This window comes from Silene latifolia, chromosome 7, assembly GCF_048544455.1.
Source record: "Silene latifolia isolate original U9 population chromosome 7, ASM4854445v1, whole genome shotgun sequence".
Lineage (NCBI taxonomy): Eukaryota > Viridiplantae > Streptophyta > Magnoliopsida > Caryophyllales > Caryophyllaceae > Silene > Silene latifolia.
Genome location: NC_133532.1, coordinates 112,489,953 through 112,505,475, shown reverse-complemented (window position 1 = coordinate 112,505,475; position 15,523 = coordinate 112,489,953). Strand labels below are relative to the sequence as shown.

General features: G+C 38.0%; 2 protein-coding genes across 3 annotated transcripts; one reads left to right on the top strand and one right to left on the bottom strand.

Annotated features, from left to right (window-relative positions):
- Positions 1 to 1,495: 1,495 nt before the first annotated feature.
- On the top strand, positions 1,496 to 5,609 carry LOC141592559 (NAC domain-containing protein 17-like). Its single transcript, XM_074413292.1, has 4 exons — positions 1,496 to 1,827; positions 2,842 to 3,425; positions 4,040 to 4,619; positions 5,053 to 5,609. The coding sequence occupies exons 1-4, from the start codon at positions 1,629 to 1,631 to the stop codon at positions 5,442 to 5,444; spliced, it is 1,755 nt and encodes a 584-aa protein (XP_074269393.1). The 5' UTR covers positions 1,496 to 1,628; the 3' UTR covers positions 5,445 to 5,609.
- Positions 5,610 to 6,641: 1,032 nt separating this feature from the next.
- Positions 6,642 to 15,523, bottom strand: LOC141592560 (putative uncharacterized protein YDL057W). 2 transcript variants are annotated; one of them, XM_074413294.1, is made up of 8 exons: positions 15,336 to 15,523; positions 13,654 to 13,772; positions 13,307 to 13,389; positions 12,811 to 12,932; positions 8,433 to 8,600; positions 7,699 to 7,792; positions 6,999 to 7,207; positions 6,642 to 6,915 (listed from the first exon to the last, which is right to left on the bottom strand). In XM_074413294.1, the coding sequence occupies exons 1-7, from the start codon at positions 15,490 to 15,492 to the stop codon at positions 7,006 to 7,008; spliced, it is 945 nt and encodes a 314-aa protein (XP_074269395.1). In that variant the 5' UTR covers positions 15,493 to 15,523; the 3' UTR covers positions 6,642 to 6,915; positions 6,999 to 7,005. The 2 variants fall into 2 exon arrangements, with proteins under 2 accessions (XP_074269395.1, XP_074269394.1); XM_074413293.1 differs by having other exon boundaries at positions 7,003 to 7,207; positions 15,336 to 15,522.

Here is a 15,523-nt window from a genome sequence, read left to right as displayed (position 1 = left end):
ACAAAATGGCCCACATAAATAATAAACAAATACACAAAATGGTCCACTTGTATCCATGTTAACATAATATAGTATGTATTCGCTCTCTCCCTTATGACGGATAGTGCATGTCACAAATAAGAATTTGTGATATTCATTTGAAGCCGGATTAAATTAAATTAAGATTAAGATAAAATAATCTTATACTCCGTATGTGCTAATGTTTTAGCAAAATAGGTAGAATTGAATGAAAGGTGGGTTAATAATTCAATTATTAGTTAATAATCAAATAATAAATATTTTAACTTAAGTCAATGAGAAAATGCCACGTGGAATAAAATTAAATGATTTAATAAGCCTTTTAACTATATTGTAAATGTAAGGATAAGTATCAAATAAAGTTGAGTCCATTTTTGAAATAATGGTCAAAAATAAAATATTTGTCGTTTTGGGTCGGTTTTGAAAATATTTGTCAAAATAGTGTCCACGTAGGCTCGGGATTTCTAGATCTGAAACACGCCACTACTAATGGCGTGTTTTGTGAAGGAAACACGCCATTAGTAGTGGCGTGTCTTTACAACAATTTTTTTCGTCAACTGACTGAACTTTAAAAAAAAAAAAAAAAAAAATTACATAAGACACGCCATTAGGGGTGGCGTGTTTCCCTTCCGAAACCCGCCATTCCCAATGACGTGTTTGTTTTAGTCCATTTTTTAATGAAGTTTCTTTCCGTACTCATTATAAACACGCCATTGGTAGTGGCGTATTTTAGGTCCAGAAATCCCAAGCCTACGTGGACACCATTTTGACAAATATTTTCAAAACCGACCAAAAACGACAAATATTTTATTTTTGACCATTATTTCAAAAATGGATTCAATAAAGTTTCACAAAAGTTTTTCATCTAACCAAATGAGTTTTTTTTTGTGGTTGTTCAGCTATCCCTAAATTATGAGGTCAAGTGTTTGGTATCTACCCATGAGAATAAAACAGACTTTTTGTCAAGTCGAGTACCTCTTTGTGAGAACATACCCGATAAGAGCATTATACACTATTATCCACAGTAAACATTTGGTAATACATTGAATAAAGACAATAATTTTCATTTTTTTTATTTTTTATCTTTAAATGGAAAAAAAGTTTGGGAAATCCCAACAAGTACCTTCTTGGAAGTTGTCTTTCGTTGAATTGTTTGACCAATAACAAGATCAAATTAATTAACAAATCACTTTATTACACAATTTAATACTCCCTCCACTTTTTTATATATGACGTTTTGCATTTACGATGTAAGCCTTTGACTTTAATATTTACAAAAATATATTTGTTCAAAAAATATAAAAATGGTACCATTAAATTCCTTACGAAAAACTCTTTCATATGAGTATACATATCATAATATTTAGTCTTATATTTTAAGAGATATTAAAGAGAGAAGTGGGTGTCTCGAAATGTGAGAAAGTCATATATAAAAAAATAGAGAGAGTACTCAATACTTTACTTAAGTAGTGGATTATTCCTCATTATTGTGCTTCAAGACTCCTATCCCCTCTTCCCTTCTCCCCCTCTCTCCACTTAAAATCAAGGGTTTTCTTTATCCCCAAATCACATTCAATTTTCAATTTTCAATTTTCAATTTTCAATTTTCAATGATGTCAACAACAACAACAACAACATCAACATCTGTAGATCTTTATGATGATGTTTGGCCACCTGGGTTTCGATTTCACCCAACTGATGAAGAATTGATTCTTTATTATCTTAAAAGAAAGATTTGCCGTCGAAAGTTAAAGCTTGATGTTATTGCTGAAGTTGATGTTTATAAATGGGAACCTGAGGAATTACCAGGTATTCATATTTTCCTCTTTTTATTTTTGATTCAAGATATATTTTAGGGTTTTTGATGGGTTATTGATTCTGATCATTGTCTTTTTGGGATTTCTTAATTGGTTTTTTTTTGTTGAGTTTGTTGATTGTTGTTATGATTGTGATTTGTTTGGCGTTGACTTGTATAATTGTTGATTTAGTTGTTAATTTGGGTTTGTTACTATGATTTGATGATATGAATGTTTGCATTCTCACTCGATTGTTGTTCTGATATCGCTCATTCCGAAGTAATTATCATCGTGTTACATAGTAACATTCTATAAGTATGATTCTCGCATATTCCGAGTCAAGGGGTGAAGGTACGTGTTGGGGAGGTATGGGTTTCTCTCACACTTAGGCCTTGTTTTGGATAAAAAAAAGGGAGGGAAAGGAAATGGAAGGGAAAGACGGAAGGGAAAAGGGAGGAAGGAAAGGGGAGGGGGAATGGAATGGAGGGTGGAGCTTTCCCTCCAAATATTTCCTTTGTTTGAGGGGAAATATTTTGTCATGGAGGAGGGAAATGGAGGGATCCATTTTCCTTCCCTCCAAATCCCTCTTCCCCCACTTTGCTACACAAACAATGAAAATTGTCTCCCTCGAAATCCCTCTCCTCCCTTTCCCTCCAATTTCTCCTATCCAAACAAACGGTGAACGTGCAAGACCGTCTTTTGACTTTTGAGAGACTAGTTACTCCTAGTTAAGGAGTGTATCTTGGAAAATTTTTGAGTAAAAAATTATCAGGAATGTATGAACATTAGCTGTTTGTTAAGTTTATATGCCGTTTAGTTGTAATTTGTATGTATTTGTTATAAGATGATAGACCTAGATTTCTGTAGTTTGATAATGTATAAGGTCCCCTGCTCAAAGATGTGATATGTTGATCATGGCATTTTTTATGGCTCTGTAGATGTTGAAACTTGAATGATCAGATTTTATATTGAGTTGTGGTTGTTTCTTTTGATACTAATAATTTGCGTGTTGATATTTTGGATACAGAGCTATCATCGTTGAAGAATGGGGACAGACAGTGGTTCTTTTTCAGCCCCAGGGATAGGAAGTACCCGAATGGTTCAAGGGCAAACAGGGCTACTAGACAAGGTTACTGGAAGGCAACAGGAAAGGATCGTACCATTACTTGTAATTCACGTGATGTCGGCGTTAAGAAAACTTTGGTCTTTTATAAGGGCCGGGCCCCATCAGGTCAGCGCACAGATTGGGTAATGCATGAATATGTATTGGAGGAAGATGAGCTTAAGAGGTGTCAAAATGTCCATGATCATTATGCTATTTATAAGATGTTTAAGAAGAGTGGCCCTGGTCCTAAGAATGGTGAGCAGTATGGAGCTCCTTTTAGGGAGGAGGATTGGGTGGATGACGATTTCGTAAAAAGTAGAAGCAAGTCTAACCTTGCAACTGTCGATCAACAGGTGGACTATCAGAATGCCTCCCTTGCCGAGACTTGTAAAAATGCTCAAGCAAATGTCTCAGAAACTGGTCTTGATATGATTTTGAACAATACCATTGATGTTAATGCGCCATGGCCTGTAAATCTTGATGACTTTGAAGAGGCATTAACTCAGGTGAGGAACTATCTCGTGTCTTAGTATCGTGCTTAACTAGATCTGTGTTTCTCTGTATACCAAACTTTTAATAAGTGGTGGTTGGGTTTGCCAGTATTCACAGGGCTGTCTCAGTGATTCGGTGGCCCTGTCTGAAACTGTAAAGTAGGCTCTCTGGATAGTTTGAAAAATGGTCAACTAAAAACATACTCCCTCCTATCCTCTATATTCTTCCCTATTTCCTAAAACAGATTATTCAGGTTTTCTTCCCTATTTCCTTTTTTGGAAGATTTGTGTGGTCCAAATTCATTTGCATGTGGGGTAGTGTGTTTTGTGTGGTCCAAATTCATTTCCTTATTTCTTGTGCAAAAAGGAAAGGGAAGAAAATAAAGGATAGGAGGGAGTATGTTAACGATCCCTTTTCACTGAAATGTACGGCAGCCTTCACCAGTTTGCTATAATAAAATACTTACTTTAAGACAAATATTAAGGTACTCCCAGTGTCACAGCCTCACAGGTAACTGAGGGCTCCAAAATCTGGTTTCCCTGTTTGTAGAACCTAATGGAAGAGTTTGTTTGATGGCTCTGATTACTAAGCTTGTAATACTAACTGTATGCCTGTAATTTCTCTGCAGTTGCAAGGTACTGAAGACACTCTTATCACCACAAATGCAAGGGCTGCTGAAGCTTTGTATGGCGAGCCTTGTATTACTCATACTCTAGGCCCTCAGCAGAATAATATGAATTCGAATTTCAGTGTGGGACAATCATGGGACGCAACTGAAGTTACTTCAGCTGTAAATCCTGACTTTATGCCTGGAGGTACTTCCACAGTTCGTCCGCTGTATGCTGATCGAGAATTAAGTGTGGAGGATTTTCTGGAGATGGATGATCTTCTTAGTCCAGACCCTGGTCAAGTTCCATCAATTCAAGCCCAACCCGATATCAACGATTATGAGGGTGGGCAGTTGAGAGATGATGATGGATTCAATTTGTATTATGATGCTGACCTCTTTCTTGGTGATATTGCTCTTAACAATCAAACAATGCCTCCAGCTCAGTATCCAATATCACAGGAAGAAGGTTATCTTAACCAGGATGGCTTTTATCCAGATGTTTCTACTTTCGGAAATGAGACATGGAGTTATGCGACTAATTCTTATCTTCAGAACCCCACCGAGGATACGCGGACCACTATGCCTTTGCAATCGTCAGGTATATATTTGCAGTTTTCATGCTGACATTTCAACAGACCATCTTACAGTCGGAAGATATAATGACTCGACTACTTTTAATAAGCTCCGTAATCAGTATGTATCTAGCTTTAGCTCTTAAAATCATTGGGTGGTGTTACTAGTTATATGGGTTTCATACCCTTCCAACATTTTTTTTTGTGGAAAATTCAAAACTTTCATTAAAATAGCCCTCCCTTTTTTTTAAAAAAGTAAGAAAATCCACAATTTTCCGCTCTTTGCTCTTGAACCCCTTTCCTGTTTTTTTTCCATTTTTGTGTTTCTCAAATGGAGTTTGAGACAAAAGGTGATTTGTTGTGACTGAAATGGAGGAGACAGCTCTCTTAGAGACCTATGCCAGCAATTTTGGATGTGATAATATATTTGTTAATGCAAGAGTTTGTGGGCATGTTCAGGTGTTGTATATACTGGCATTTCGGAATGTCTCACCCCCGAATCAAGTCAAAACCAGAATGAGAAACACAGCCAGGGAACTCAACCGTGGTTAACATCAGCGCTGTGGTCGTTTGTGGAATCAATACCAGCTGCTCCGGCATCGGCTGCTGAGAGCGCTTTAGTGAACAAGGCTTTTAAAAGGATGTCAAGTTTGAGTCGCATAAGGATTAATTCTAGAAGTACTGTCACAGTTACAAGTGTCGCCGTCAAGTCTGCAAGTGTAGGTGTAAGAGGCAGGGTAAAGGGATTCTTCTTGTTCTCATTTTTGGCTGCCTTATTGGCTGTATTATGTGTGTGTATTAGTTCACAATCTAGCTTTTTCGGGAAATTACAGTGCTGTAAGAATTTATAGTTGGGTTGAATCCACTGTATTGAGTGGATATTTATAGGTATATTATGCAGGTGAGAGTGAACCTGTCCTGACACTGTTTTGGTGTTGTACATATTTAATCAACACTATCTAATGTTACTTGATTACAATTTGGGCATTCACTCTCTTTTGTGACTGTCCTATTTATTTCTCTTAGTGTTGCTCTTTTAAGTAGAATGGTATCAGTAAAATTTTGAACATGAAAGTAGAATGTTTACATAACACACCAATTTGATACTTGATGTCTCCATGTCGGAATCAGTTGTAAATTGAATTGACAGGTTCAATCATAAGTGGCCACTCCTGTCTCCAAATGTGGTTGCACGGCTTGCACCACAATTTACAAAAATTAAACGAGGTAACAAATGGAGTACGGAGGTGTAGGTGGTGCTCAATAGTCTAACGAGAGAGGAAATAGGGGTTGACGATATTAGGGAATTAGGGATGTGTAGAGCTGGCAAAAGCTGCCCCGTCCCGCCCGAAACCTGACCCGACACGCCCGAAACCCGACCCAATACAACCCGAAATTTGGGTGAACCGAATCCGACCTGAACCGACCCGTGACCCGATATTTTCTCAACCCGATAATGAACTAGCTTAATAATGGTTTAAATAACACCAAATTGACATTCATCTTAATTATTTTCACTTAAAATTACAATTAATACACCTACTCATTATTTAAACATAAAATTACCATCTAAAACTAAATATATAAGATAAAATATATGCTGATAACCTGACCCAACACTAACCTGACCCGGCTTCCCACCAGTTAATGAACCGACCCGAAGACGACCCGACCCGAACCCGTCACTGACCCGACATAACCCGAACCCGATATGACCGACCCGCTTTAATCCGACCCGTAACTGACCCGAGTGACCCGATTGCCACCTCTAGGGATGTGCCTAGCAAGGCCAAGTTCCTCAGGTTAGAGACTCAGAGCAACATGGACATTGTGATCGGAAGTTGTCTAAATCACTTTTTTTTTTTTTTAGCAGCCGGTAAATCACTAACTTGGGAATCAACCAGTTACAGAAATTGAGAATTATTAGTCCTCAACAGTGCATGTAATAACGCACATAACCCTAAGCTTGCAGGGCAAGGGTTCAATATATGTAGCCATACCTTTATGGTCACAGACGCTGGGTGTTTCATTATTGTCCATTATGACACTTTTGTTTGGAGACGATCCATAACCATAACAAAAACACATCGAGTATTTGACTGTGTTATTTCAAGGTAAAAATAAGCATACCATATTAGTAAGCCATTTTGCTTTATTATATTTGATCAATAATTGTCAGCTATATGACACGTGGAAATAATACACAGAAACAATAATCAGGATATGGATTTCAACGAAGATCTCAGCTCTTTGAAGAATAACTTAAGTCGCCAGCAGACTCTTGAAGTAATGTACGTCTTGCAGGAGCCCGCAAAAGCCACCCTGTCCAGAAAGTAAATAAATAAGGCTTACGTAATTTTGCAGGCTTAAAAATGCAAGTCGTTGGGAGAAAGCTTTCAACGTACATACATCTTAGGCACAAGTTTCTTTGTCCTGCTCCAGACAAGCTTTGATAAAGTCGACTACAACTGGAACCAATTGGTCTTGATGCTCAGTGTAACTATGATTAGCACCTTCTATGATGTGTAGCTTGTGATTTGGTATTACTTTGGCAAATTCATTGGCGTCCTCAACCGGGATGATTTCGTCAGCAGATCCGTGAACTGTCAGCACCCTGAGAATGCAACTTCAACAATAAAAACAATGGCTGCAAAAATGTATATGAATGCTTCGCAATCCTGTCGCCCAATAGTTTGCAAACTTTTTCTCTGTCCATCACATCCAATAGTTTATGTTCCCTCGTTAGGCGTATTTTATGCGTCAGCCGATAATAAATTGTATCCAGTCACTGGAAAAAGTTGAGCTCAACCCACCACAAGAGACTATATATATCATGCACAAGTTGTTTTCTGTATATATGACTGCATCCAATAAACCGCGAAAATGCAAGCCGCATAACCACAAGAGACTTCACATTCATAAATGCTGATGGTTTATAAACTCAGTTGTAGTTCCCAAAAGTTTGTTTTGGGTTGCAGAAAACAGTTATGCAAGGGATTATGAGAATGATGATCTTTGAATATGATCAAATTTGAATTCTGATAAAGATCACACATAGGGCCATAGGGGAAAATGGGACAATGTTAATAGTTCCGTTTCTCAAACCTGCATTCTTTATCAATCTTAAGGCTTGATTCGTGCATATCTGTATTCCAGCGTTCCATCAAACTTTCGTATGTCACACGGTACAGTACCGTCTCTGCAACATATTAAAGCACTGTTAGAGCAAATTTATGAAGAATCAAAATAACATCTATGAATGAATCTAGTTAAGCACTATTTGTTAACTACCCGTGTATGACATGTACCTGTGTGTCGCATATCGACACACCAAATAACTCTAGTTGGATTCGGTTATTTCATCAGAATATACTTGTGTTTTTTTCTTAATGTAAGTGTCATATCCATGTATAAATGTCAAGTATCACTGTATCAGACATAGCACGCGGATACATGAGGATATGAAATGTCGGAGTAAAAAATTTTGAGCAAAAATGATTTTCGTCACATAAGAGCCATGTTAGACACTCCGACCTACACAAGGATCAGACGCATGCAGCCATCCAGTTAGAAAGCAAAATAGCTAAGTTGCCGTATCTTGTACTCCGTAACTGTGTCTCCAAAACCTGAATTCTCAGAAAAGTGAATACAAAGCCTTGTAGATAAAAGCTTTTGCAGAATTATGCTGATGTGATTACGTGAACATCTTCTCCCAGCAAGCTTAAAGCCACGCCTATCTTTTCGCTAGCATACATCTAATTTTTCTTGTGCATTATTCATAAATACGCAAAATGCCACAGTAAAAACCACGGGACAAGCAAATATGTTAGCAGTGATACCTGTTGTTTTAGACTTGACATCAATGTATCCATCGCTCTTGAGTTTTTCCATAAAGGTTTCTCCTATCCTTTCTGATATGCCTTTCTTCAAGTCATAACGCCCAGACAAATTTACAATAGTACGAACGTCGTGGTACTTAGAAGCATAAAGCAAGACAACATCACCTCCTGGAATCCAAAATAGCATTGTTGGTTTATACACGTCAATGAAGCACAATCACATTTCGCTATATGAAACCCTCCCTCTCTCCCTCTCACGCACGCGCGCACACACACACACATACATTAGGAAGTAGGCTGTTTAGATTTATCCATAAAGTGAAAAATGCTACTGGGTCAAGAAATCAATTTGCCACAACTGGAACATAAGATAGTTTACAATCGGTAGGTGTAGCAACCTTTCCCTGCAGTAACGGACTAACGGAAAATAAATCAAATAAGAGATAATTTAGTGAAATTCATTATAGCAGATATGAACAGGAAATTCATTTGAATCATAAGATACACGTACTTACAATGCACTTTCAGATGTCAATGACCAAACAACAACAACAACAACATCAGAGCCTTAATCCCAAAATGATTTGGAGTCGGCTGACATGAATCATCTTTTCGAACCGTCCATGGGTGAACGCACGCCTCAAAATGCGAATAAAAAAAGGGAAGATGAAAAACAAAAAGGAAGAACGAAAATGTAATGGAAAGTCAAGGTGAACTTAGGGGTTTTAAAATCGAATTCCGTCTTTCTTTTATAAAAACTTAAAATTTAAATCGAGAGAAAAGATTAAAACGATTTTTAAAAACCGAAATAGAGTTAAGGATCCGAAATGAACCAGGTAAAATCTATAAGAAAGTGGTTGGTGAAAAAGTGTAATAAAGGAGAGAAAAATAAATAGATTAATTTCTTTAAATTAAATAAAAAAACACTAAATCTGTCAAAAAACAAATACTAAAAATCCACATGTATCCTTTCCCTCCATTGTGCCCTCTCCGTCACCATACTCTCCTCAAGCCCCAGAACTCTCATATCGTGCTCTATCACTCTCAACCATGTCTGTCTCGGTCTTCCTCTGCCTCTAGGGACCCTTTCTGTTCTCCAAGTCTCCAGTCTCCTAACTGGTGCGTCCATAGGTCTCCTTCTCACATGGCCAAACCATCTTAATCGGTTTTCCATCATCTTGTCCTCTATTGGCGCCACTTTTACCTTTTCCCTAATCACCTCATTCCTTAACCGATATTTCCTTGTATGTCCGCACATCCACCTCAACATGCGCATCTCCGCCACACTCATCTTTTGAATGTGACAATGCTTCACGGCCCAACACTCGGAGCCGTAAAGTAGGGCAGGTCTAATTGCCGTGCGATAAAACTTTCCCTTTAATCTTTGGGGCATATCTTTATCGCATAGAAACCCTGAAGCCCTCTTCCATTTCAACCATCCCGCTTTAATTCTGTGAGCCACATCTCCTTCTAACTCCCCATCTTTTTGAATAATAGATCCTAGATATCTGAAGAAATCCGAACCCTCAACAACATTCCCATCGAAAATAATACTCCCCGCCTCTGTCGATCTCAACCCCACCACCTTAGTGAACTGACACCTCAAATACTCAGTCTTACTCTGCTCGGCTGAACCCACGAGTCTCTAAAGTCCGCCTCCACAATTCCAACTTTCTCTCCACCCCTCTTTTGTCTCATCAATCAACACAATATCATCAGCAAACATCATACACCAAGGGATGTCGTCCTGAATATCCCTTGTCAACTCATCCATAACTATAGCAAAGAGAAAAGGACTAAGTGCGGAACCTTGATGCACCCCGATGGTAATAGGAAATTCTTCCGTTCTCCCAACATTAGTGCGAACACTTGCACTAGCCCCCTCATACATGTCCTTTATGAGGTCAATATATTTTCGCGACACATCCTTTCTCGCCAAAGCCCACCAAAGTACTTCTCTTGGTACCCTATCATATGCCTTTTCCAAGTCAATAAAAACCATATGTAAGTCCTTTTTCTTGTCCCGATGGTATTCCATCAACTGTCTCATGATAAAAATCGCATCCATAGTCGATCTCCCGGGCATAAATCCAAATTGGTTTTCCGAGATGTCTACACATCTCCTAAGCCTTTGCTCGATTACCCGCTCCCATAACTTCATCGTATGACTCATAAGTTTAATTCCCCGATAATTGGAACACTCTTGAACATCACCTTTGTTCTTGTACAAAGGGACAAGAGTGCTTCTCCTCCAAGCCGATGGCATCTTGTTGCTCCTCCAAATCTTGTTGAAGAGCATGGTTACCCATTCGATCCCTTTCTCCCCGAAGCACCTCCAAACTTCTATGGGTATACCATCCGGCCCCTCTGCTTTCTTTGACCCCATCTTCATTAACGCCTTTCTAACTTCACTCTTTTGTATTCTACGCACAAATTCCCGATTAACCATGCTTGGTGTTACCTCTACATCCCCAAAACCTTGTTCCTGATGTCCATTGAATAAATTATCAAAGTAAGAACTCCATCTAGCCTTTATTTCGTTATCCTGAACCAGAACCTTGTCGTCCATATCTTTCACACACCTAACTCTCCCAATATCTCTCGTCTTTCGGTCTCTTATGCGAGCCAGTTTATAGATATCCTTCTATCCTTCTCTCGTGTCCAACCTGGCATACACTTCTTGGTTAATTTTTGCCCTCGCATCCCGTACGGCCTTTTTAGCGGCTCGTCTAGCCTCCTTGTACTTTTCAAAGTTCTCATCACTCATGCATTTCCCGTAACCTTATAGCATTCACGTTTAGTCTTTATCGCTTGTCTCACCACATCGTTCCACCAAGATGTGTCCTTACTTGATGGTCTATTCCTTTTAGATTCCCCTAACACCTCCTCGCAAATCCTTTACAACGTGCTCAATTTATCCCACGTTGCATCAATATCTTTCTCCTCGCAATCCGACCAAATATCGCTACTTCCAACCTTATCCAAAAACGCTTGTTGGTTTCCCCCTTATAGCTTCCACCACTTGATCCGTGCCTCACCGATTATCTTTCTCTTCCTCAAGTCTCTCTTACCCCGAAAATCAAGAACCACTAGTCTATGTTGTGTTGCGGCACTTTCCCCGGGTATGACCTTGCAATCGGTGTACTCTTTCCTCCACACATTCCTTACCAAAAGGAAGTCAATTTGACTAGCATTACCTCCACTTCTATAAGTGTAGCAACCTTTCAACATACAAATTGATACATTTAACATGATTAGATAGACCCTCAAATTATGCAAAAGCCAAACACAAATACACCAAATTGACTAAATATCACATGTAAATCCCAAGGTATCACTATACAACTCCTATGATGATGTTAAGCCTCGTGCTTTCTTGGAAGAAACAGGAATAGCAGAAATGTCATATATGTGAGAGATCGGGAAAGTCTTGCAGCCACTTGTTAATACCGTAAGAGTAACGATAATCAACTTCCATGTATTGCATAGTTAGTAAGAGTCTTGATAATCAAAATACATTTTTGAATGATTAACTAAAACATTAGGCTGATACATCTGAAAAGACATGTATATCTTTTCTTTGTAAACCGCTACCACTTAGAAATACATTTTGCTCATGTCAAATTAAAACGCTTTCATATCTTTTCTTTGTGAACCGCTTGCATGTTTAGACGTGTTCTTAGTTATAATGTAACTATTTTTTTGCATAAGAAATTCTTATGAGATAGTGGGTGGATTCCTTTGTCATCTTTTGGTTGGCAATAACACAAAAATTAGAGCTTTACAGATATTCCAAATCCCTCCAAAATGAAGTCAGTCCCTTCCCTAGCCCTCATAGAGTTATAGGTAAGCTGGACAAAATTTAAAACTACATCATGGCATAAAATCTGGACAACGAAACTGCATCACAGCCGACCTACAAGGTTTTCAAGAGTCAAGACTACTCTGTCCACATTTTAAGCAATATCGACGATCTTATAACACAACGATTGACACTGGACTGTGACAAATTGTGAGATTAGTGTTAAACAGATATTTAATACCACGCTTACTATTGCATAAGCCTAAACATGTACAATTATTTCATCCTAATCACCTGCCTTTTTACGGAGAGAAATAAGTGCAGCACTATCAGTTAACAAAGATTGATGCAGGCTAAAACAAAAAGACAAGCACTTCTTTTCATGTTTTATAGACGATGGTGATTAATAAATTGCAGTGGAGATCGTAGATAATGGAACACATACTACAGAAAAGGAAATCAAGTAAAATCTGGCTCGACTTCTAGAAATAATCATCTATATTTGTCTTTTCTTATTTTTTAGGAGGGTACGAGTCTCACAAAATTCAGTGTTTATATATTGATATAGGAGCTAACCTTTACTATGCCCTACAATTGCAGTCACACTGCGGTTAGTACCCTTGAGGTGCTTGACAACAGCACATAAATCTTCCACCTCTTTCATGTAGTTGCCATATGCAAATGAGCCATCACTCTCTCTGCATAAATACATTGGAGCAAATGAGAAAAATACTGATAACCAACAAAGAATGGGTATTTACCCATGCTTATTTAACGGGTCCCTTGCTAAAAGAGCAAAAGGAATGTGTTCAGGTGTACAGGGTACATAACCTTTCCCCATGCAATCATATAAAAGCTAGCCAGTTGGCTTAGATCATCAGATGAATGACAAAATATGCCTTGTCCTACAGTAGTAGACTAGCAAGCCATGACCATAGGATTTGGAAGTGAACACATGTCTAACCACGTAGCCATTATCTTCGCATTAAAAGTTTCTAAGTATTTGATAACTCTCCCAGGAAAAATATATAACATTCTTTTTTCATGTCCCTCGACGAGGAGGAATACTTACCCATTTCCAGAAAAATCAAAGCGAAAGGCACTTATCCCTTCATTTTCCAATGCTACAGCAGTACTCACCATGAGACGCTGCTCCTGAAAGATTAAACAGAAGCAAATTCAATACCTATAACGTAGGCAAAGTCAATTAATAGATATAACTATAATAATATCATAATTTTCACAATGTCTCTGATAAGTAACTTCCAAATTTAAATACGACAAAACAATAAAAACTAGTAAATGCTGCTGCTTTCTTCTCGCGCGCCTACAAAAATCATTCAAAGAATACCGGATATGATTTTTCTCCACTACAATATAACGAAGAAGGTTACTTGTCCACACATACTTCTTACTAACCTTGCTGCTTCTGAAACCATGGCATAATATTACAATTTCTTGGGATCCTGTATCATGTAACAAGCCAACCAGCTTTTCATTCTGATCATTAAGTACAATCATTTTCTGCGGCTGCCTAGCTGTACAATAATAGGCTTTGAGTAAGAATAACTGACGTTTTGGTCGAAAACTAATTATAAATCTCTTCAATATAATTGCATTTGAAGATAGATTCATGCCAAAGACGTATTGACTTGAACAAGTTGGATCTTTAAACTGACCCAATAATATACAATATTGGCCATTGTAATTAACATTCGAAAAGGCCTAAAGGAATTCCCATAAGTACACCATGCTAGACACCTAGACTAAAAGTCGTTTTCAGAACTTCTAAGGGGTGAGGGCTGCTGCAACTGCTCGGTTGCATCAACTCATCTTCGAATGATTTCTTTATCATCAGTCAGCAGGCAGAGTTATATCCCAAATGAACTTCAACATGTACATGCTTATTTGAGCTATTAGTAATGTATTTCAAGTCACTACAGATGCCAATGACATAGATATAGGCGATAATCATGTTTTGATTGTTGGATGTGTCCAAAATTACATATAGAAGATTTGCAGCTGTGCAGCGTGGAGATCGTGGTCGTAAACAAAATTTTAACCAAGATTCTTCATATCCTACAAATTCTAACAAGGATCTCGTATCGTAATTCTAACAAGGATCTCGTATTGTTGGATTGTTTTGGTTTGGATTTGAAAATAGTGAGATTCTATGATCGAGATCGAGATTTAATCATAATCAAAATCCAAAGCTAAAGATGCCACTGACACAATAGTACTTCAAACAAATATCCCAAAGCTAACACAATCCTTTAGGATTAAGTATGTAAAATCCCTGCTCCGAGACGACATGTTTTTTACTGAACTTTTTATTCTAAAATCGATTTTAAAAGAGCTCAAAACTCCTGCATCAGCCTTCCTCAATTTACCTTTATCTCCAATCAAAAGTAATTGTTTGTTGCCAATGATCTACCCTATATTACTTAGACACTTCATTTTAGTACAAAAACATGCAGCAGTGGAGATTAGGAGGTCAGGTATGGGCTGCTAATCTGCTATCCCCCCTAAATAATGGAACAATCGATATGAGACACCATGTCATGTCCCTTATTATATTATGAGAATTTTTTGGCCCTTCCGAATTCAGTTCCTGGCTACGCCACTGAAAACATGAAACATTTTCACAAAATAGCCGTGTCCGATATGAGACACCATGTCATGTCCGACACTTGCAGGAGTTACAGCAGTCAGCAGCCTTGTCAAACTGTGAGTGTTTATCACAAATATCAGTACTCCACAAGTCAAAGTTCTCCCCTTTCTTATTAAGGGTTAGTCTCTCTCAAGACGGATAACAGACTTAAAACATTAAATTAGGTCACATAGCATTCCACTTGCCATCCCACTTGCCCCTTTGTCTCACGTCTCTTCAAAGTGACGGATTTTGTCCGTCACAAATACGAATTTGTGATTCTCTAAATAATTGAGATTACAAAAGCCAATTGCTTTGCCAAATTTGTAATTGCATAAACATACTAAATCAAAATCACACAATTAACACAAGCACAACAATCTACCCATATCATATTAATATCATATGTCATATTATAAAATGAAAAAAAGGAAAAAAAGTGAAAAGAAACCTGGGTTAAGCGCCATTGTTAAAGAATTAGGGAAGCGAAAAGTGGGAGAATAAGTAAAGAATCGAGAATGCTGAAATTGGGAGGCGTTGTTAGGAAAAGATGCACGTCTTACAAATTCGAATGATTCAAAACTACGCAAATTTGGTGTTGCCAACATTCTGTATTAGGCTTGATAAGACATTTTAGGT

Bases quoted from the DNA above. Each gene is read 5' to 3' on its own strand.
- LOC141592559 (XM_074413292.1), top strand. From the start codon at position 1,629: ATGATGTCAACAACAACAACAACAACATCAACATCTGTAGATCTTTAT. The intron at 1,828-2,841 runs GTATTCATATTT...TTTTGGATACAG, and splicing joins GGAACCTGAGGAATTACCAG to AGCTATCATCGTTGAAGAAT. The intron at 3,426-4,039 runs GTGAGGAACTAT...ATTTCTCTGCAG, and splicing joins TTGAAGAGGCATTAACTCAG to TTGCAAGGTACTGAAGACAC.
- LOC141592560 (XM_074413294.1), bottom strand. From the start codon at position 15,492: ATGTTGGCAACACCAAATTTGCGTAGTTTTGAATCATTCGAATTTGTA. The intron at 12,933-13,306 runs GTAAGTATTCCT...GTATTTATGCAG, and splicing joins TTTGATTTTTCTGGAAATGG to AGAGAGTGATGGCTCATTTG. The intron at 7,793-8,432 runs GTATCACTGCTA...AATATGTTGCAG, and splicing joins TGTCAAGTCTAAAACAACAG to AGACGGTACTGTACCGTGTG.